The 23,157-nt window shown below is 45.5% G+C and overlaps 1 protein-coding gene across 2 annotated transcripts in view; it reads left to right on the forward strand.

The window, feature by feature from the left end:
• The first annotated feature begins 17,905 nt into the window (after window positions 1-17,905).
• The window catches only part of PMP22 (peripheral myelin protein 22), a 35,795-nt gene continuing 30,543 nt past the window's right edge, over window positions 17,906-23,157 (forward strand). The window contains exons 1-2 of one of the 2 annotated variants that reach the window (XM_010370570.2): window positions 17,906-18,109; window positions 22,489-22,600. In XM_010370570.2, coding sequence (XP_010368872.1) covers window positions 22,523-22,600 — 78 coding nt within the window. In that variant the 5' untranslated portion in view covers window positions 17,906-18,109; window positions 22,489-22,522. Of the gene's footprint in view, window positions 18,110-20,673; window positions 20,830-22,488; window positions 22,601-23,157 lie in introns of those variants that run through there. The other variant, XM_010370569.2, reaches the window with a different exon arrangement.

Raw genomic sequence — 23,157 nt, forward strand, 5'->3', positions numbered from 1 at the left:
CTGACCAGAAACAGCAACAACAAAACAAACAAACAAACCAATATCAGACAAAATACACAGAACAACAGTTTTCAAGACACTGGACATTGGACAACAAAGAACAGTGATCTCTGAGAGACAAGAAATGAATGAGATGAATCCTGTGATAGCCTCAGCTCACACCACTGAGTTTCCAGTTCATGACTCAAGGAGGAGGAATCAGGAAGATCCCAGTGAACTCCCTGAGTTGAGGTGAAAGAACTGAGTTTGGGCAGACTAAGGATGCTCAGGGTCATAGGACTAGAGTACCAAAGAGGAGAGAGAGAGAGAAAGAGAGAGAGAGAGCCCTTGAAAACTCAGTAGAGTACTGAGTGGTCCATTTGTGCAAGAGAACAAAAACAACGCGAGACCCAGGGAAAGGACCAGTCAAAAGAATTAGAGGGAACAATACTTTGCGCTCACACAAGGGTGGTAGTAATGCTTGTTTCCACCATCCAAACTGGAACAACTTCTAATTAAGTAGGCTAGTCAGAAAGGTCTTGATTCAGTAGTGGGCAATAATTAGCCCTAGACCTGCCTAACAAATCTCAAAAGCAAAATCAGAAAGGATCAAACTGTTTCCAAGTAATTTAACTGTGGCGTAAAACAAAACTCGAAAATATTTTTAGGAAGACAAAAATATCCAGCACCCAACAAGGTGAAATTCACACTGTCTAGCATCTGATCAATATAACCACGCGTGCAAAGAAATAGGAAAAATGACCCACAATGAGAAGAAAATCAATCAAGTGAAACAAACCCAGAGCTTACACAGATGTCAGAATTAGCAGACAAGCCCATTAAAATGGTTATTATAACTGAATTCAAGTTGAAAAAGTTTAGTAGAGACGTGGAATGTATGTAACCAGAAATCAAACCTCTAGCAATAAAAATGACAACATCTGAGATGAAAAATACATGGGATGAGATTAATGACAGATTAGACCTTGCAGAAGAAAAGATTAGTGAACTAGAAGACATAGCAATGAAAACTATCCCAAGTGAAACACACAGAAAATAAAATAATTTTTTAAAAATGAGGCCAGGTGCCATGGCTCCCAGCATTTTGGGAGGCTGAGGCAGGGGGATTACCTGAGAACAGGAGTTTGAGACCAGCCTGGTCAACATGGTAAAACCCTGTCTCCACTAAACATACAAAAATTAGCAGGGTGTGGTGGTGCATGCTTGTGATCCCAGTTACTCAGGAGGTTGAGAAGGGAGGATTGGTTGAGCCTGGGAGGCAGAGGTTACAGTGAGCTGAAATGATGCTACTGCACTCCAGCCTGGATGACAGAGTGAGAGTCCATCTCAAAAAAAAAAAAAAAAAAAAAAAAAACGAAGAAAAAGAAAAGAGCATCAGTGCCCCATGGAACAACCTTAAGTTGATTGTGTGTGTGTGTGTGTGTGTGTGTGTGTGTGTGTGTGTGTGTGTATGCAGCCCTTAAAGGAGGAGAGAACAGAAAGGAATTGACAGAAAAAAACATTTGAAGAATGAATGCAGTGTTTTTCAAATTTGATGACAATGAACCACAGGTCCAAGAAACTCAATGAAACTAACGTACAAGAAATAGGAAAAAAATGACATCAGCGCACATCCTACTCAAATTGCTCAAAGTGATTAATAAAGAGAAAATCTTATAAACAGATTTAAAAAACCAAGTTCTTTAGAGGTAGAAAGAGATGATAACAGCAGGACCAGCTTCCTGTGCACACAACCTGTGCAGTTGCACAAGGTACACTTTGAACGGTCTCAAAGCTTGGTTTAATGCCTTGCTGTTGCCATCTTGAAATCTTTAATAATTTTTGTGCAAGGGGTCTGCATATTCACTTTACACTGGGCCTCCCAAATAATGTAGCTGGTCTCAGAATAACATATGTTTGATCAGAAACAATGCAAGCAAGAAGACAGTGAAGCAACATCTTTAAAAGCCGGAGAGAAAAATATATCTGTCAACCCATAATTGTATACAGAGGAAGAAATATTTTCAAAAACAAAGGCAAAATAAGGACTTATCAAATTGTGTTCTTTAAATTTGTGTGGTTTACTCCATGCTAACTACACTTCAACAAAATTGTTTTGCAAAAAGGAAAAACAAACCAACAAAACCCGTTTTGGTAATGGTTGATGCTCTGCCCCTCAGCCTTTCTCTGCATTTACCTGTTGGCTCAGGGGAGGGTTCCTATACCTGCTGACAGCTCTCCCACCTCAAGCACATGCATCTCTGCTTTGGTGCAGGGGGGTGGGGGGGATGGGTTTCAAAGGAACCGTGGGAGTTTTCTCAGCCTGTATGCAAGGATGCAAGTGACCAGGATTTAATGCTTCCAGTAGCAACTCTCAACCAATGACATATGGAAATCAGTGGATAATACCCAAAATGAAGCAAATGAGGCTCAGACGGTATAAAGGATCTTCCCTATCTTCCCTATGCCCATTAACGAGAAGACTGAAATTGGGTCCTCCTGCATCAAGACAATGCTATTCTTCTGGATCTACCCAACAGATGTTAAAAGCAAATCCAGAAAGAATCAAACTGTTTCCAAGGAATTTAACTGTACTGTAAAACTAAGATCAAGAATACTTATAGGAAGACAGAAATATTCAGCACCCAATAAAGTGAAATTCACATTGTCTGTCATCCCATCAATATGATCAGAGAGACACTGGGAGGTGCGTTCTACCTGAGTCTTTAAAAAGTTCCCAGCAATAGTAACCCTCTCATAAAAGAATCCCGTGTTGGCTTCCCCCAACCCCACCGCCATCTTATCTTACTTTCCTAATTCCCTACTTTTGATTACTGGAATCATCTCTCAGACAGAAAGGCTGCACCAAGCCCTTGCCTCCAGGTGAGTTTTTGGAGGAATCCAAAACCAATACACTTTCCTTCTTGACCAACTTCTTGCACAGTCTTGCACTCAGAATTCCTGTTCTCTCCTAATTTAGCAATTCCTTGGTTGCTAAGTTTACAGAAGATGCCTATCTTTAATAAATGCTTTTGAATTGTACCTTTTTTGGATTCTTGATTCCTCTTTAATAGTTAAGCAATTTACATTGTAGCTTAACTCCTCTAATTTGACATCTAGATCTTCAATGACCACTAAGTAACCATCAGCCTCAAAGGGTTATGGTGCTTTTGAAATGTGGCTAGACCAAATTGAGATATGCTATAATATAAAAAATATATATTGGATTTTGAAGACTTAGTACAAAAAAGAACAAAATATTTCAATATTTTAATATTAATTATTTGTGGAAATTACTTTGGACATACTGGGTTAAATAAAATTTATTGTTGAAACTAATGTTTCTTGTCTTATTTTACTTTATATAATGTGACTTCTAGAAGTTTTTAAATTTACATACATAGTTCACATTATAGTTCTATTAGGCAGAGGATTTTTGCAATTGTCCAAGACTGTGAAGGACTCTCTCATCTTTTGATTGAAATTAATTGGTTACTGTAGGTGTCTTCTATCCTGAAGGTAAAAGGTATTTAAAATCTAATTTTTATACAAGAACCAGGGGCAAAAGTGACTTTTAGTGAGTCATTTTCAGATAGTTCGTTACAGGTAATTTCAAGTTTACAAAGCAATCATTGTAAGAACTGTTTCATAAGTCAGTTATTTGCCCTTGAAATATCCTTTCCCATAGAATTGGTTTTAAGTGATAGTTTTATTCCTAGCTAGCCACACAGGGAATTCAGCCACGTGGGGAATTTCAACCACATTCTTTGTTCAGTAGGTGTTGTGGCCTGGTTTGAAGACTCAGTCACCATTTTAGACATGGTGTTTTGGAGAAGATGTCGGGTGAAAAGCGGAGAGAAAACATCATATTTATTCAAAAGGTTCTTTTTCCCAGCTGCCAGTGTCTGTTGAGACAGAAATAGGTGCTGGTGACAGGACTGGCCCCTGGAAAAAACTGGATGTCACCTCTGTCTAGGAAAAGGGCACCTTTTCGTCATTGGATGAAGGGCTTAAGGCCTTGGAGGGCTTTTTCCTCCCAGGAGAGGCCTGTCTAAAATGGCTCTTTCGTCCTGGCTACTTCAGATCATGTCAGTCCTGAAGAGGGAAGTGAGGTATTCTTATGAATCCAGAGGCTCTCCAATTTCATAGAGGTTCTTTTAACTCAGAGTAATGTAGTGAGTGAAGAGGCTTGTGTAGGATGATAAATGGAAAATAAATGCCAGTTTTGGAGAGGCAGTAGGGTCTGTGGGTAGCTGGTAAAATAGAACACATATCTTCCTATGGTAGAGATAATGCTCACCAGATTCTGTGTGCTCGCCTACATTTCCCTGTCTCCTTTGCAGTTGGCTTGGGTCCATTGGATTAGTTTTGGTCAACAGGTTCTGAAGAAAAATGACATTTCAGGGAATTAAGAGCACATGTTCCTCCCTCTACCTTCTCTTTCTTCCCCCAGTGACCTTGGAGGCTACTTGTTGATAAGGTGAGTCACAAGAATGAGGAACCCTGGATCCCTGAGTCACTGCTTGAATTATAGTGCTTACCAACCCTCACTGGACTTTGAGTGACTAAGAAATCATCTTTCCTTGGATTAAAGCACTAAGATTTGAATTTTATTTGCTATTTCAGCAGAGTCCATTCTATCTTGACTAATATACTACCTAATAGTGAGCCATTACTCAGCTCCAAATGACTCCTGCCACACAGTCATGTACACATGGCATTGCCAAATAGCCCAGTTTTTCAAGAGAAGCCAGAAGCAGGGATTTTCATGTGACTCTAGGTTTAAAATGCTGAAAATGAATTCAGTTTTAAAACACTGTGACCCAATACTGTGTAGACCAAACATATCAGTGGCTGAGTTCAGCCTATCAGCTGCCAATTTCCAATCTGAGTTCCCTCTAGCCTACTTAAGTATTTTGCAAACTGTAAATGTTACAGTCTCTTTGTAATTTTAGACATATAAGCACCAATTATGTGAAACAGTGGTGTAGAAAGAAATGTCTCAGAAACTTCAGTGTAATCTGTTATGAGGCCATGACTGACAAGGGACAATCCATAATCCAAAGTGAAACCACTTCTTCATCTTTTCTGTCTTCTGTCCCTGCTCTCCTATTTGTTTCTTTCCTTTTCCACCACCGTCAAGAAAATATGTGAGGCGGTGCCTTATGTCAGGTTTCCCAGAAGCAGACTCTACCACAAGGATTGACAAGCAAGTGACTTATCATGCCAGGGCTCCCAGGTCAGACTGGCGAAGCGGGAGGGGAAACAGGGCAGGCAAGGAGAGGAAGCCATGCAAGGGTATGATCTCAGGCAAAAACAACAGAGGGTAGCTTCAGCCTGATCCCATGAGGAGCATTGGAAGGTAGGTTCCAGCCCATAATTATCCCATCCCAAAGCTAGCAACCTGAGTTCATTTTCCTCAATCTGACAGTCAGGTTAATGGCTGAGGTGGGGTGGGGGGCAGGCAAGTGGGCTCCCATGCACTCCCAGCTCTCTCTGCCTGCAGGTTAAGTGGCTCAGAAGCCCAAACAGGCTCCAGAGAAGAGCTGCAGGACTGGCTATTGGAAGCCGAGTGATGAGGGCAGCCCAGGGAGCAGATACACAGAAAAGATCAAATGGGATTGGACAGAATTTGGGTGGAGCTTCAACGCTGTCACTTTAGGTATACAAAAAATTAATGCAAAGGGAAAAAATAAGCTGTGTCTGAAATTGCATCATTAGTGAGTACAGTTCTTTATATACACATGGTAACTGTGTGATTTTGGACATCTCACTGAATTTCTCTGAGCCTAAGATAATTTGAGATTACAGTGATCCTTCAATATCTGCAGGGCATTGGTTCCAGCAACCCCTGAGGATACCAAAACCTAAGGATGCTCAAGTCCCTGATATAAAAAGGTGTAGTATTTGCATATATCCCGTGCACATCCTTGTGTGTACTTTAAATCATCTCTAGATTACTTGTGATTGCCTAATGCGATGCAAATGTTATGTAAATAGTTGTTATACTGCATTTTAAACATTTGTCTTTTTTAATTTTGTTGCACTGTTAATTTTTATTTATTTGTTTTAAAATATTTTCAATTTGCAGTTGGTTGAATCTGAAGAACCCTCAGATATGGAGGGCTGACTGTATATGGCTACTCTGAAGGGTGTAAGAAACAGTGTGTGACACACTTAGGGCTTGGCACATTTTGGTACTTACTAAATTTTCTCAGCATCTTCCTTCTACATGCTCCTGGTACCCCTTATCCAAGCACCAGCTGCCTTCTGCTCTCCCCAACCTGCTAGAACACACCTGGGTAGGAACCTGCACTGCCCCCAAGCAATGCCTCCTTCCAGCTTCCCAGCCTTCTCCCTCCACATCTCATCTTTATCCCAAAACTTTGGATAAACTGAATCATGTCCATTTAGCATTCCCAATCTAAAAATGACTCTCCAGCAATGACATTGGGAAGTGTTAAAAATCTAGGTATTTCAGGGCTGGGTGTGGTTCACGCCGGTAATTCCACCTCGGGTGGATCACCTGAGGTCAGGAGTTCGAGACCAGCCTAACCAACATGGTGAAACCCCATCTCCACTAAAAATACAAAACTTAGCCAGGAATGGTGGCACTTGCCTGTAATCCCAGCTACTTGGGAGGCTGAGGCAGGAGAATCGTTTGAACCTGGAAGGTGGAGGTTGCAGTGAGTCGAGATCACGTCATTGAACTCCAGCTTGGTCAACAGAGTGAGACTCAGTCTAAAACAACAACAAAAATAAAAACAAACAAACAAGCAAAAAAAAAAAAAAAAAAAAAAAAAAAAAAAAAAAAAACACAAACCCTTGAATTTGAACTGGAATTATAAATTGACCTAGCAACCTGAGGCTCTCTCCATCTCACTCACTTCCAGTCCTCTAGGTCCAGCTATGACAGAGGTCAGCAGTCAGCCTGGGGTCCCCCATCCCATCTCAGTCAAGGGCTCCCTCTGTGTGAAGAACAGCTTGGCACAGGCTCCCAGGCACACAATCTCTTTCATGTCAGGTGACAGGATTGTGATGTTTGCAGTTTTGTGGGACAAGAGCACACGCAACAAAACTTTGGCCAAGGGTTTATGTCTGTGACATGCTGAGCCACTTACCTTCTGCCCAGAACCATAAGGTTAAAATTTACTTTTATGATTTTGCAGCCATGTATGGAGCATGTGGTATGAGTCAGAAATGGTGTTTTTGCCCAATTTAGAGACTAGTGTGGAGGACAGGCAAAGAAAAAGACAACTCAGGTCTAATACGTTGTGGTTTTTGTGAGGAAGTGTGGGGTGCTGTAGGAATACAAGAGACGGGTTAGCAACAGTCCTCTTAGGGAGTTTAAGAACTTTACAAAAAATAACAACCTGAGACCTGGAGGACAAATGAGAGTCAGGGAGATAAAGAGAAGATGGAGGTCACAAGAGAATTTCCAGGGTTAGAATGCCAGTGCCAGGGTCTGAAGGTAGAGAAACCATGAATAGTAACCCACCCATCACGTAGAAGAGAAAATGTACTAGGACATGGTTCAATGCACCATCATGCTACCTTTTGGGTTAGAGGAAAAAAGGCTCTTAATTGATTAAGAAACAGGTCATAAACAGATTTTTATTTTGTTCTACTTTGTTGTTTTTATTGCATGACTTCTCAGACCCTTTAAAGTCCTTTTATATGTTTATCAACAAATCCTCCAATGGGCCTTTTTCCTCCCTGACAAGTACTTAATGTGCCCCATGGAGCCCAGAGAGGGCAGAGCCATATTGGTAAAAGGGCTCAGCTAGAGTACAGGGAACAAAGTGAATGAGAACTCCAGCCAGCACTGGGAAGTCGTTCCTGTGGCTCCTTGAACAGCCCTCACCAGCACTCCTTGCACCAGCTTCCAGGGATGAACTGGCACTTGATCAACCTTGCCATCAAGACTGTGGCTCATGGATGGCTATAGAACAATGCTTCCTACCTTGACTACTTTTTCTAGTCAATGAGGTGCTAAATGATGAGAGTTATTATTATTACTCTGTGCCCTTCCAAAGTAAGTGTTCTGTTCTTTATAAAAGTTTTCCTGTTGATATGGTTTGGCTCTGTGTCCCCACCCAAATCTCATTTTGTAGCTCCCATAATTCCCATGTGTTATGGAAGGGACACAGTGGGAGATGACTGAATCATAGGAGTGGGTCTTTCTCATGCTGTTCTCATGATAGTGAATGGATCCTCATGAGATCTGATGGTTTTAAAGATGAGAGTTTCCCTGCACAAGGTCTCTCTCTTTGCCTGCTGCCATCCATGTAAGATGTGACTTGCTCCTCCTTGCCTTCTGCTATGATTGTGAGGCCTCCCCAGACATGTGGAACTATAAGTCCAATAAACCTCTTATTTTTGCAAATTTTCCAGTCTCAGTATGTCTTTAACAGCAGCATGAAAACAGGCAAATACACCTGTTATCTGATTTTCCATAGGCCTTGCATTGGGCACTAAAGAAATGCCATATTGTTTCAGTGTTCAAAGAAAAATGTTAACGGTCAAGCTCATTTCACTTTTGGGAGTTCGTGGTTCTAGGCCTGGGGCTGTATACTTAGAGAGCCCACCTCAGCTCTTTCTACAGCAAAGCTACTCAAAGTGTTTTGTCCCCACATGGGACCAGTGCCAATTCACAAACTTTTAAAGGGCTGTGGTGAAGTGAGTACAGACAGTGAGAATAAAACTTTAGAACATTTGATAGAAAGTTGATGTTGTCGTGGCATCCAAATGCATGATAGTGGGCATGTTCCATCTCCAATGGCCCGCCTGTAGGTCATGTCACTGACTGTGATGAATTAGAAATAAAGAACAAACAAACACGGTGCTTCATCCCAGTTGATTTGAGAAGTCCTGCTCAACACTATACCTCAGAGCACTCCACAAATCCATGGGACTCTCTACAGATCCATAGCATTCTCCAGAGAACCACAGGACTCTCAGAAAATGCCTGAGAGTCTCCACAGAGTCAAGCGACTCCCATAGAACTTCAGGAATCTTCTCAACCTCCCTGGCCTTAACCACTCTCCTCCTTTAGAGATGCAACTGAGCCAAATATTATAGTCCACTTTCAGGTCCCAGACAACCAGTGGAACAAGTGGAAGTCATTTTGCTACTGCTAGGGATAATCACCTCTGCCCCTGCTGGCATAGAGACCTATTTGTAAATATAATGCATCTGGTGTCTAACCCCAAGTCCAGGATTGTTAATGTATCGGTTAGCATTTGCTGTGTAACAAGCCACCCAAAACTTAGTGTGTCTTAATACAACAAATTACTCCTTTTCACAATATTGAGGGGTAGTTAGGCTTTATTTGGCATCCATTCTCGTCTAGGTCAGGCAGAGCTATTCTCTGCTGTGTGGCTCATGTGTCTAGGACCTTAGCTGGGATGGCACAGGTGGTTCAGATCTCTCTCAGTGTTGCCTCTCAATATCCAGTGGTTTGTCTAGGCTTGCTCAGATGATGGTGGAAGGGTCCCCAGCAGCAACAGAGCAAATCCCAATGAGAATGTTCTGTTAAAGTCTCTGCTTCACACTGTTAGTGTCCCATTTGCTAAAGGAGGTCATACGGCCAGGTCCAGACTCAAAGAGTGGAGGAATCAGGCTTCACCTATTGATGGAGGGAGCAGAAATGCCACACCACAAGGGGGCATGCATACAGGGATGGGGAGCATTTGGGGCTACTTCTGCATGCTAATGAAGACTGAAGAGGCTGAATAATGTTTGCTTTTAACCTGTAGCTGTTGCTCAATAAGTATCTATTGAATTAATATTATTTTAAGAGGACTTCAGTTTTCCTTTCCTTCACATAGTTGAGGTCATGATGTCCAAAATATACTTCTCCCAGACTCTGATTCTGGCTGTGGGTGACTTTGGATGTCAAAAACACTTAGTCATCTTCTGTTTACTCTCTCATCATGGAAGAAGCTACAAAGGCCAGTGACCTTAGCAAAAGGGATTATATGACCTTTGTTTCCTTTGTACAAGAAACCGCTGACGTAGATGATGAACAGACACTTCAATGTGCAATTATTAAGAAGAGACCTGCCAGATTGGGTTCTATTGAGGTATTCACACATAACATTGTGTGGAAAAGGTAAGGATTGATCAGACACTGAAATTGTTGGGTGAAAAGGGGTCTCTCAGTCCTCTGAGCGGGAGCATACCACGTGGACTGCCACTAGGCTTATGCACGGGCTGAGGCACCAAGTTATTTGATATAGCTCCAAGGCCGAGCAGTCCATGCATTCAGCCTCCTAACAGGTCTTCACTCTCAGCTTGCTGGAGTGAAGGTTTTTTCACAAGGCCTTCCAGTTAGGAGTGTATCCCTGGCAATCTACAAGAACCACTTTCCCCTGGGTTCTTTGGAAGAAACTCTTCACTGGGTGATGTGAGGAAGCTGGGAAGGCCTGTGTAATGAGGCCACCAGGATGCTTCCATTTCTCTGGAGTATTTCCTGCCCCTCCCTTATGCACAGATCCTAGTGGCACTGCTGGGTTTCTGTGCCTAGCTGCAGGTTCCTCTGCATCCAACCTTTCCCGGTCCATATGTGGAGATTTGTTCCAGGGACTTTGGGGTCTGATCAGAAAAAAAGACAACAAGAGGCAATAAAACACAACAAACTTTATTGGTGTGCCTTGGACAGGGTTTCAGGATGGGGAAAATCCTTCACAGCTGCAGACCTTCCAGGGGCCACTATCCGGAAAGCTAAAGAGAAAAAGGAACTCCTGGGGCAGGGGGACATGGAGACAGGGCTTACTAGTCTAGGTGATATCAACGTCACTCAGCAGTGTGGTGAGGAGTATCTAGGTCAGAGAGCTCTGAAGGGCCATAGCAGCTTGGGGTCTTAGAGCCACAAGGCTCTATGGTATCCATGGCAGCCGATGCGAGTGAGGTTTCATGGGGTATGCAGAGCAGGCAGGTTCCAAATGGCTAAAAAGGCTGCTTGTTTGAGCTAATTTAAAAATAACTAGATGTGTAAAAATTTGAATTTGAAACCAGTGGGCTTTTGAGCTGATGGTTCTCAGCCGGCTGTGAAGAAATAAACCACCTAGGGGTCAATACCCAGAGACCATCGCGGGCTCATTTATAGAACACCTTACCTGGGTTCTGGGCAGTTCTTCCAAAGACTGTGACAAGGTCACGCCCTGAATTGAATCACTGTGTTCTTCCCCAAATGGGAAATAAACATATGACGAGGGAGAGCCTGAGCCCCACTGGGAACGATGTCTCTCCTGTGGAGAACCGCATGACCTCAGACCACATCCACCCAGTTCCTTACTCGGAATCACAGCAACACATTCCTTTAGGATTTCTCTCCAATGTTGGCCTCTATGGATGTTTTCTGTTCCCTCTTCGCTGGCCTGCAGTCCTTAAGCCTTTACCTCCTGCCTTCAAATCTGCCTTTTCATATTCTGAAGTGACGGTCGTCAGCTCGCCTCCATGGTTGGAGACTAGAATCGTGGAGTCCAATGTTTCCAACAGTGAGGTCCATGGAACCTAAATCTCGAGGTAATCTGGGAATAAAAATTCCATGGTCCCATACATTTAGAAAATGCTTTGTAATCGAGTTCCCTCCTAGCGATTCACAAGACACAGTTGCTGGTTAAATGATCAAGATTAGACAGGAATGAAGCAGGAGAGCATGGGGACTGTCCCCTGGGAAGGATGAGTAGAAACACTTTGCTGGGATGAGGAATTCAAAAATGACCTTGGGTCTCCCAATAATCAAGGAGCTCACAAAATCACAGAATTCAGATAGTCAAGTGATTGCAGTTTCATTACGGTTTCACATTGTGAGGCTGGAACATGAGAGAGAGAGAGAGAGGGGAAAAAAATGGAAGGGGATAGAGAGAGGTAAAGGGAGGGAGGGGTAGGGAAAGCGAGAGAGAGAGAAGGATTCTGAGAAAGAAGGCAATGCGGTAGGTGATAGACCATTGGCAACCATGAGAGTTTTCTCCCTCAGTCAAATTGACCATAAATGTCAGTGCAGTTTTACTCATCTGAACCACATGTCTGACCATGCTCTTGCTGTGGGTTGTCGGGATTCTCATATTTAAAGTCACATACCTAAACCAATCAACTGTTGGCTCATTCAGGCTCCCTCAAGATCAAGAAAGTTCAAAGCCACTTCTCTTTTTTCCTTTTATTTTTCTTAGTCTCCCAATGCATTTAAATAGGTATAAGGTATAGTTATTAAACTCATGGTCTATATAAATGCCTACATTTTACCATCAACATTGTAAGATGCACAGCTCATTCCAACACTGCAATACCATCTCTGTGCCTGGAGTGACTCCACTTGGGGTCAGTGTAAAAGATGAAGCAAGACCTGGCTCGTGGCCCTCCCAGTGCCCACCTGGGGTTGACCCAGTGTGTGTTTCCTACACTGAAGTCACAGAGTCAGACTCCTTATGATGGAGGCACGAGGCTGAGATGTGCGATCGCTCTCCACAATGAATCCTGTTATGTGTTCAGTTCTATGCAGTTATTTCTCCCATTTAATGTTAGAACTTGGAAACACAGTGTTGAACAAATTCGGTCGTATTGCATTCTTCTGTCTTTGCATTCTTTCAGTTTTACCTTCATTTTTGTCACAGTGGTACTCAAAGACTGTACATTTGATGGAATTTAGTGGTCAAGAACCTAGGGTCTTGGCTTCAAGTGGTCAAAGTTTATGTATTGGCTCCTCCATTTTCTCACTGTGTGGGTGTCTTGGGGGTCATGGCAGTTCTCCCTTCATGGGATTGTTGTAAGTATTTAATGAGAGGGTTAGCACAGTGCCTGGCACATAGCCAGTGCTTAACAAATTATAGGTGTGTTATTTTGTATCCATCACGAATGGCTCTTCATTTCATTAAACCTTCTTCTTGGATGTTATTTTTAATACTTACATAATATTTCATCTCATGACTGTACCAAGAGTTACTCAATCATTTCTCTAGTATTTGAGATTTAGGATGGTCACACTTTTCTTTGTTATAAAACATGCCACCTTTATTTGGCTATAAAACCATTGTAGCCACATTTTTGCATATCCATGACTTTTTAAAGAGACATTTCTATAGTTTTAATTTCTTAGCCCAAAATTTAAAGTAAAACAATTACATGAGGCCCAGACTTACCGGTGAAGTCTTCTGAATTAGGTATTTCCTAGTCTAACAATGAAGAGTAAACATTCTTGAAGCTTTGCCCAGCTTTCCCTTGAATGTCTCAAAAGGATTTGACCTTTGTCTGTGAACTTCCTTGGTTTAGCTGAGGTTTCACACTTGATAAGTGGTTCAGGAACTCGGAGATGAAGAAAACATGTGCCCTCCAGTTCATTTTAAGTACAACTGGTGTTCCCTAGGCTCAGAAGTTCACACAGAATGGTGCATTGTGGGGACTATGATGCATCATGGGGCTTGACCTCCCAGGGTCCCATTCAGGACTGTTCATGGTCACCTTGTTCCTTGCTGGAGATGAATGCCCCATTTCTTGGTGTGGTTTCAACTGCCTGAAGCAGGCATTTCCTTGGGTTACAGTGATCTTCCTGTGCACCTCTCTCAATAAGGACAATCTCTCACATCAAGCCAAGGCTTCTTTTCTAGACATTGCTATGCCTGGTCTGCAGTGGCCTAGAAAATCCCTGCATTCCTCCCCGTTCCGTCCATTCCCATGTGGCAAGATTGCTCAGCTTCCCCATCTTATTTGAACCTATGCCCTACTATGCAGAAGCATTTTTACTCAGGAGTAAGCAGTCTTAGAAGAGTTTTAGAGTTTGCAATCCCAAGTACACTTCTATTTCTGACTCTCGCTTAAATTGCTCCCGAATCCTCTAGCTGCTAGCTCGTGAGATGTCAGAGAAAAGACTGCTTTCTCCCCGCCACTTGCATCTGTGGAATCTGGCTTTCCTAAGCAACAATGCATTTGTGAACAGAGAGTCCTTTGTACTTGGTCTGGTCCCACTGCCACAACATAGTAATTCTGTGACTTTTCTCTCCCACAGGTGAAGGAGCTAAAGATACAATTTACTCCAAGATACCTTTCTGTATTTTAAAGATGTCATTTAGGGAACAGTCCTGTGCCAATGTGAGTTTTTTGTGTGTCTTTATGTTGCTTTCTGACTGTGTCTGTCTTGTTCATAAAGAATATCTTCTAGGGATTGAGACCTGACATAATTTCAAACTTGCTTACTTATAGAAGATTCCGTCATGGAAGTCAAACTGGCTCCTTCTGTTCCTTTTATTCTCCCTTCTCCTTCTCTTCCTTCCCCTCTTCCTATCTATAGCTCCCTCCCTCCATCTCTCCTTTCTTCCTTCCTTCCTTCCTTCCTTCCTTCCTTCCTTCCTTCCTTCCTTCCTTCCTTCCTTCCTTCCTTCCTTCCTTCCATCCCTCCCTCCCTTCCTTCCTTCCCTCCTTCATTCCCCTCTGCCTTCTTTCCCTGCCTTGCTTGTTCTTTCAACAAGCTGCTCTCACTCAACATCAAAACAGTCTAGCTGAGTCTAGATGAGGCAGGATTGACTTTTGAGGACCCTTCCAGGCCAGCTGTGTCCAGGGCTGGCCAAGAACTCCCACACAGGCTGCTGGCTATGAGGACACAGGAAAGACTTCATTCTTAGTGTAAACACTCTTCAGATATTGATTGAGCACCTGGTGGAATAGATGCTCCAACAACAACTTCATCACCGGGACAAACACCAAATTCAGGCTTGCCTTGGTTTTCTCTCTGGGGAGCCTGCATAGTGAAAAAATTACAGATTTGGGAGTCAGAGGAACTGACATTTTTAAGCCCGAGCGCTGGCATTCACTAGCTAGTTCCTGGAGGAAACATTGTAAATTTTCCTAGTCTCAGTTTCTTCACATAGAAAATGACTATAATGGTTCCTCTTAAATAAGATACTGCTATATTTTAACAGCATTTTATTAGCTATAAAGTGCAGAAGGGCTTCCTCCCTCTTCAAGAGTCTGCTGGGATTCCACTGTCATGGACATTTCACTCTTATGAAATTAAATTGTCACCTACAAGCAGGATTCTGCCAGTGCTGGTGCTGTACAGATGTATGGAGTGCAAATATCCCCAGAGGAGCACACAGTCTTGTCGACAAGATGAGACAGGATTCTTGAAAGTTGTACTAATGTGACTGGTGCTGAAAAAATGGATGTCTTAGGATATGTCCTTGCCTTCTTAATGGAAAAAGAAACATGAATGCATAAATATGTATAATATGAGAATATCTTTCATACAAATAGGACATTAAATGATCGTGTCTATGGAAGCATGATGAGAAGATATGCTAGGAACGTGCTGGGCACAATTAGGGGCACGGTAGAATGTGAGATAGCCCAGGCTGTGAGTATGGGATCTGTAGCCAGAATGCCTGGTTGGAATCCAGCCTGTCATTTCTTTGCAGTGTGTCTGGAGAAAGTGACTGAACATCTCACCGTGCCTCAGTTTCTCCCTCTTCTAAAAGAGGATGATGGGGTGCCTATTTCATACAGTTATGAGGATTAAGTGATTTGATGCATATAAAATGTTGAAGATGGTGCCTGGCATATGCTAAACACGACGGAAATATAACCTATTATCATCATTATCAAGGACTTGCAGACAGTTGATGCCACTGAGCCGATGAAGCGTGGTGTAGCAGAACAACTCAGGTGCTGGAAATAGCCAGTCTCATTGACTCAACTGTGTTTCCTCAGATAATCTCGATTCTCATTTTTCCTATTCATAACTGGAAGGGAGGACAGTAAATAATAATAAATGTTATTTGGTGACTATTCTATGTGTTTATTTTGCAAGAGGCTCAGTGGGATATTGCCTACAGCTTTGCAGAGACGTTGGCCCATTTGGCTGAGAACAGGGTTATTGGAAATGGGAGACAGGGGACCAGGAAGGAGTTTTCCTCACTTGGCTCTGGGAAGGGAAGAGAGTCTGGCCCAGATGGGTAAAGACAAGTGTGTTGGCATTTGGTAGACGGGGCCGGTGGAACACAACAGTAACCAGCTCTGGTGCTGACAGCCAACAGGGACTCCGGGGTTTGACTGTCGGAGATGGAGGACCTGGACAAAAGAGACAGGAGGCCAAGGGAGCAGGTCTCAGAATGCGGAGCTCATGGAAGCAGAGAGGGAGGGCTGATCAGATTGGTCCTATCTGGCCAGAAGCCATGCCCCACACTCACTAGGCCCTGCCCCTTTTCCTTGGAATCTTTAGCTCTTAGATCAGATATAATCTTAGACGTCTTCAGGCTTGATCCCGGCCTGAGGGAGAGCAGCCTCTGTCATGTAGCCTTTGGACCTGATCATGGCAGTACCCAGGAAAAGGCTGTCTGGAGAGGCTGCAAAAACCCATGCTCACTGTTCCCAGTCCCTGTACAGACCATGTCAGAGGAGGACTGAGGGAGCCTCCTCTCTCTCTCTCTCTCTCTCTCTGTCTTTCTCTCTGTCTCTTTGTCTGTCTGTCTGACTCTCTCTCTTTCACACACACACACACACACACACACACACACACACACACACACACATACACAGATAAATACACACACAAACCCCCTGTTTTGCCTGGCAGAACTGACCTATAACTTGCATAATCCTGCAGCAGCCCACACTGCACCTCATCTCCACTTGGGTTCCACAACAGAAGGGAGCTGGAAGGAAATCAGGGACAATCTAACTCCACGTGGCAACCTGGCTGGATAACCAAACATCCAGCGGGGAGAGAGACACTGGAAATTACCCATACCTGAGCCCCATCCCACATCACCTGAGTCAGCTTCTCTGAGCATGGCCCAGGCTAGGTCATTCACAAAGCTCTTGAGTGATTCTAAAGAACCACTGCTGGGAAAAATAAAAATGATTTCAGCAAAGAGAGAAAGGTGAAACTGTTTCATTGGCACTGGCTGTGATGTTGACTGTGAGCAGATGCTGGCTGTGGGCAGAACAGGAGAGAGGGCCGTTGAGAGGCCCTTGTGACCGGAGAGTCCAACCAAACGTAAAGTGTGTGACAGGGAGGGACTTCTCCAAACTCTGCAGGTCTCTCCAGACTGGGGATCCCTGACACAAGAGGAAGTCTTATGCCGCAAGTACCAGAATTCCAGGAAACTCATGCAATGAAAACAGTCCCCTTGTGTTGGAGCTTGCAGCTAGAAGCGGTTCAAGGGATGGAGGACTCTCTGGGAGCTGGAGTGGGTACGCTGCAAAGAACCTAAAAATGCCATAATTTCCTTTCCTTCCCTCTCCAAGAATTTCCAATTGCTCTTCCAGCCTATCCTGCCTGACAGGTTAGAAAGTTTTCAGTAGAGGTTCGTTTACTTACACTGAATTATCTCATGAAGTTCAGCTTGATGAGGGCACATTAAAGACAGAGTCGGAAGAACCCATTTCCCTAAGTTTTATTCTGATGTACAACACATGTGATCATTTGCGATGGGGTCTAGGCAGACAGAGCAGGTAGCAGAGAGTCTTTTCAACCAGGGATTGGAACAAAGCAGGCTTGATTTGGTGACTCTTGAGACATTTGGCTCACTGCTGTGATGCTGTGAGAGATTAGCTGTGCAATGTTTGGGCCCCTTAAAATGATGTTTATTTAAAATAAAACTTACCTGCACATATGTAGCACTGTAGACACAGATCCTTCACACAGTATATTTAATCTCTGCAGAATTCACTGAGAGGGGAGGGGAGCCAGTGGGGCCTCTTGGCTATTACACAGGTTGGCACTTCCAGAGAGAACAACCTTGGCATCACAGACTTCAGGCATACTCAAAGCTCTTCTCCCTTCTGATTCCAGTTTCTCCATGCCCTGCAGGGCCTCTTGGGATTACTATATTCTGGAAAGCACAGAAAGTTGGACACTGTCTCTTTAAATAATAGAGGCTGAGAACCTCTCAGGCCACCATGACATATCCCAGCATTGGACCAGCCCCTGAATAAACTGGAAAGACGCCTGGTCTGGCTTCAGTTACAGGGATCAACACCAGGGAACATCTCAGGGAGCCTGGTTGGAAGCTGCAGGCTTCGTCTGTCGGCTGCGGGTCTCTGGCTGTCCTGTGGGGAGGGCCTTGCCTCAGCATCCCTTGCATTTGACTGCAAAGAAATCTGCTTGGAAGAAGGGGTTACGCTGTTTGGCTGGGTGAGTTTTATTGGCAAACTGTGCCTCTGGGTGATGCATGCCTATGCTTTACAAGAATTGCCTAATTCCCCACCCCCTGCAAGCTGCAAATGAAAAGGATTGCAGGAGAGATGGTGCATTTGTGTTGGAATTGACTGGAGATTCAGAGGTTTTTTTATATCCTTGGTTAAGAGGTGGATATACACTCTGGCTGGGGAGGTGGGGGGCCATCTGAGAGCATCTAGAAACCCTAATGCATCCAGATTGAAAGGAAGAAAGGAATCTAGATGCTTCTTCCCCCATGGAAAATAGCTGTTCACACACACCTGGCAGGTGGCCTTGGTAAGCAGGTTAGGGAGAAGCTGCCACCTGTGGCAGAGCCTTGACCAGCCAGGCTCTGGGTGTGGCAAGTCTGGTCAGCAGGCACTGAGTACCATTTCCTCTTCCACCACTGAGAGCCAGGCAGGAGACCAGAGGCAGTGAGGGACAGATGGGTTGGGTTTACCTGTCTGGCAGCGTATGGTGTGGCTGTGACCTGGGTGGTTATTGATTAAACTATTGGGTTCAAAAGAAAGGAAGAAGCGAGCTGTAGCACCCAATATGTCCACTTTTTTTTGTATGTGTATTAAACTTTATTAAAAAGTTTATTTTGAAAATCACAAAGGAAGGGAAAGAAAATCCTGAGTTAGATATGCTAACATTTGTAAAGTGCTTACTTAGAACTGTCCTGAGTATGTAGTAATCACAAAAATGTTGGTTACATAAATAAATGTCCAAACAGCATAAAACAAAGTAATAATTTCTAGAGCAAATCGAACCTATAAAATGACCCATGGAGGAAAGAAAACACTTCCAGGTCTTTAGACATTTTTTTTTCTACTTGCCTACGCACTTTCATTTATAAATATTTATCAGTCTATTGATCTACCTGTCTATCGATCAATCGATCTATCGATCTACCTATCTATCAGAGTTACAAGCTACTTTCGTGCAGAGGTGGTCAGGTCTTCCCTGAAGAGTTGATGTGAGAGTTAAATGTGATATAACAATAGTGGTGGCAATTTGGGCACTGGGCCCTTATTATGTTGCAGACACGATGTTAAGTGCTTTGTACATATTGTCTCCTTCAATCATCACCATAAACTTTTAAAGCAGGCATTACTAGTTCCTTTTGCATCTGAGAAAACTGAAGCTCCCTGAACTTCAGAAATTGTCCAAATTCACAACAAAAGTAAGCAGGGTGATTAGGTTTGTTGGAGCCCAGAGACAGAATGCCTAACCACTCACTTTCACAGACCATGCATACAAAGTCCAGGCAAAGTGCCTGGCGTGTAATGGGAACTGTAAATACAATTTACAAGTATGCTTCATTTAAATCTGCTAACAGGAGAGTTTTAAAAAGATCACCGTTGGAAGATTTTTTTCAAATTTATTTTTACTTATAGTAAGAATATACAATTAGCTAAAGTAGCAGCTCCTTTCAAATTGTAAATTAATATAGAATTATTTGAATCATTGAGAGGGATGAGCTTCTATGACACAGTACACTAGAAGTGGGGAAGTGTGTGTGTGTGTGTGCGCGCGCGTGTGTGTGAACTGCTGCATTTTCAGGCAAAGACCTTTAATATCCACATTCCTGCTCCCCGTCCCTTGCATCAAGGCTGGCCTGCGCACGGGAGTCTCAGTTGGGCGCGCCTCCGCCAAGCGGAGACTGAAGGGCTAGCCTCTCTCCCTGTAACGCTGGGCGGGTCACGTTAGGAGGCTATGAATCAGCTGGTTTCCTTGGCTGCTCCAACCCCACCTCAAATGGCCACCTCGCACCCACCCCCTAAACCCCATGGCCAGCACGCCAGCCAAGGCTGACAGCCAAGCCCGACTGCTGCAGGAACACTTTGCCTGAGCTTATTCGGTGGTAGTCTGGTTTTGCCCAGGCTAGGAGGAGCCCAACCCCAGACCACGCTATCCGGTAGTCGCCAGACTTTTCTTTCCCTAATTCGCACTCAAGCAGAGCCCGCTAGATCAATCCCTGCCAATCCTAGGAAGCCGGCATGCTTGGTAGGTGCAGACAGTAATAGCGGGGACCGGCGAGGGGCAGGTGTGCCCGGCTAAGACGCCAGGACAGGGCAGGGGCTCCAGGATCCGAGAGAAGAGGGACTCCCTTCAATGCTCAAGCGCCCGCTGTCCTGTGTTAGTGGGAGTGGAATCCAACCTCAGCCCTGCGCGGGCGCGGTCGGCGTCGGCGCGCTCCGAAGCCCATCCTTGGGCATCCGCTGAGCTACATTTGGCTGGGTCTTCCCAGGGTGGGCTGAGGAGCCAGTTTCTCGGTCAACACTAGGTTTCCATGATCTCCACGGGGCCGGGGGAGGAGGGAGGTGGGAGGTGAGAAAGCTCGGCCGCCTCTGGTTTCGAGTAAAAGTCGCCGCGATTTTGCAGAGACCGACTTTTTCCTGAGGCGCATTTAAGGCCAAGTTAACCGTCTCCTGCCCTCCCTCTCTCCTGCCCCCTCTCCTCCCTGAGTCCCGCCCTCCCGCACACGCTGACCCAGGGACACACCCTACTGCAGCGACGCAAACAGGGCGTTGTTCCCGTTAAAGGGGAACGCCGGGAGCCTCCCACTGCCCCCTTGCTTCGCGCGCGCGCAGCCCCGCAGCGCAGCTTTGGCGGCGCCAGCAGCGGAGCCAACGCACCCGAGTTTGTACTTGAGGCCACCCTGAGGATCGGGACAGCTGTTCCTTTGGGCTGTAAGTGATTTGGTGGGGAGAGTGAAGGAGATGGAGGAGAAATATGGGCATCTTCCAGTGAGGGTGTCAGAAGGCGCAGAGCAGGCGCGGGGCTTTGGCCAGCTCCCTGGAGCTTCTGTTTAGGGGCACAGGGTCCCTTGTGTGTCCTGTTCCCTTCCAATGCAGCTTGGAGTAATACAACGAGGGGAGCCTTTATGGGCAAGGGTGATGGTGCTGGTGTCTGGATAGAGGATAAGGGCGTCTCAGTTTTCGCCTTGCTGAAGAGGCGTTGACTCTGGGATACAGTGGCAAAACAGCCCCTGTGGCGGACATCCCGAGAGTGCTGGACTCTTGTGGCTCCCCAGTTCCCAGCCTCATGCCATCTGTTTAATTCAAACCCTCTGGGAGTCATCAGAAATCCTTGTTTATTTCTTCCAGCGCATTCCAGTGTCTTTGAATGTGATGCTTGTGGAGAGGAACGGAGGGGCCTGGGATTGGGTACTTTTCAAACTGGGTTATTGAAACGTTGTTTCCCTGGCCCAAGACTCTGCCTGAAATGGTCCCCAGAGTCTCAGCTAGATCTTCTACAGCCATGCATGTCCTCTAACAAGTCATCCCAGCCTTCAGTTCCCCCAAAGTCTAAAATGAGGGGCGAGGACCGCATTACTTGGGATAGATGTCCTGCCAGCTCTGACCGGCTGAAATTATTGGACTCAGCCTTTTACCCTCTGTCTCTCTCTCCGGTCCGCTGGACATCTACTCCCTTCGGTCCAGGCTCCTGGGCTCCTGTCCCACCGCGCCCAGACCGGAGCTCAGTCTTAATGGGGTCTGTGTCCTGGCTTTGAGTGCCTGGGGTGCAGACTGGACCTCTAGGCGAGCACGCGGGTCTAGCGCAGGAGCAGAATGCCCCCTGCCCCCAGGAGTCTCAGTTGGGCGCGCCTGGGGAAGCCCGCGGTGGACGGAAAGCGCAGGGTCCGGGCAACCCTCCCGAGCTATTCTTTCCTTTCCACACTCCTCTGGCTCTGCACCGCCTCTCCGGAGCCGCCAGAGTCTGCGCGAGGCTGAGCTGGGGCCAGGACGGTTCCTCTACGCTGGCAGAATTGGGTGGAAACTTGGAGACGAACGGAATGCGGAGAGCACTGGGGTCTGGGAAACCAGCCTCTTCGCTGCTGTCTCCCCCAGCGCATGTCACGGGTGTCTCCAGTTCTCAGATGGAAATCTGGGCGCCTACTCCCCTCACCGCTACCTCCACCCCGTAGGGAATTCACAATCTGAACTGCGGTCTCGGAGGACGTGACCTCTCCCCTTACCGGGCGGTCTCCGGGAGGCGCTCGGGGTGGGTGGAAGCGTGCAGTGGCCTCTGCTCATATTTTCTGGAAACCCCTCTATTCCCTGGGTGTTTTTAGACGTGCGAACCGCTTGTTTTTGTTTCCAAAAGCAGAAGATGTTCCGTTGCAGGCGGGTCTGGCTGGGCGCTGGACGCTGAGCGCTGGTCCTGCAGGAGGCTGCTGCCCCCTCTCGGCTGCAGGCGGCGCGAAGGCTCCTGACCCGCGCGGGCGGGCGGGCTGCGGACGCTGGGCCAGGCCGGGCCTTACGCTAGTGCGCGGGACCCTCCCTCTGCGCGCGCCTCCCTCGCTCGGCCCAGTGCGTTCGGCCTTACGCCCAGCGCTCTCCCCACAGGCAGAAACTCCGCTGAGCAGAAGTTGCCGCCAGAATGCTCCTCCTGTTGCTGGGTATCATCGTCCTCCACGTCGCGGTGCTGGTGCTGCTGTTCGTCTCCACGATCGTCAGCGTGAGTGCCTGGCTGGGAGGCTCCCTGCGCGGCCCGCTCTTCCCCATCTGGGTTCCCAGCCCGTGCTCCTTCTGGTTCAGGACTGTGTTATTTGCAGACAGTTGGAAGTCTCAGACGTCCCAGGGAAGTTTCTGGCAATCTGCCCCCTTCCAGTTGCTTTGAGAAAACCAGAGCAGATTCAGTGATAGGAAAGAAGCGAGCGCTGGGCTGGGTTAGGTGCGCAGGTCTCTATTTAAGCCAAGTAACTTCAGAGCAGATCTAGGGGCCCCGACCTTCATTTGGTAAGATTGTTTAACTTTTTTTTTTTTTTTAATTAATGCAGCCTCGTTGAAGAAGAGGAGTAATTATGATTTTTTTTTTAATCCAAACCATAGTCAGATGGGTGAATTAATTTATAAAACACCCTTTTAGGACTTGAAATTGGAAAGTTAAAATGGGCTTTTCTGGAAAAGACTTCACAGGTCCCATGTCGGCTTTATGGCATGAACACAACACCTTGTTAGTAAAGCTTCCACTGATAGAAACAGGCCATCAGAGTAACTTATGTTACAAAACTG

Source organism: Rhinopithecus roxellana, chromosome 19 (genome assembly GCF_007565055.1).
Source record: "Rhinopithecus roxellana isolate Shanxi Qingling chromosome 19, ASM756505v1, whole genome shotgun sequence".
NCBI classification, from domain to species: Eukaryota; Metazoa; Chordata; class Mammalia; order Primates; family Cercopithecidae; genus Rhinopithecus; species Rhinopithecus roxellana.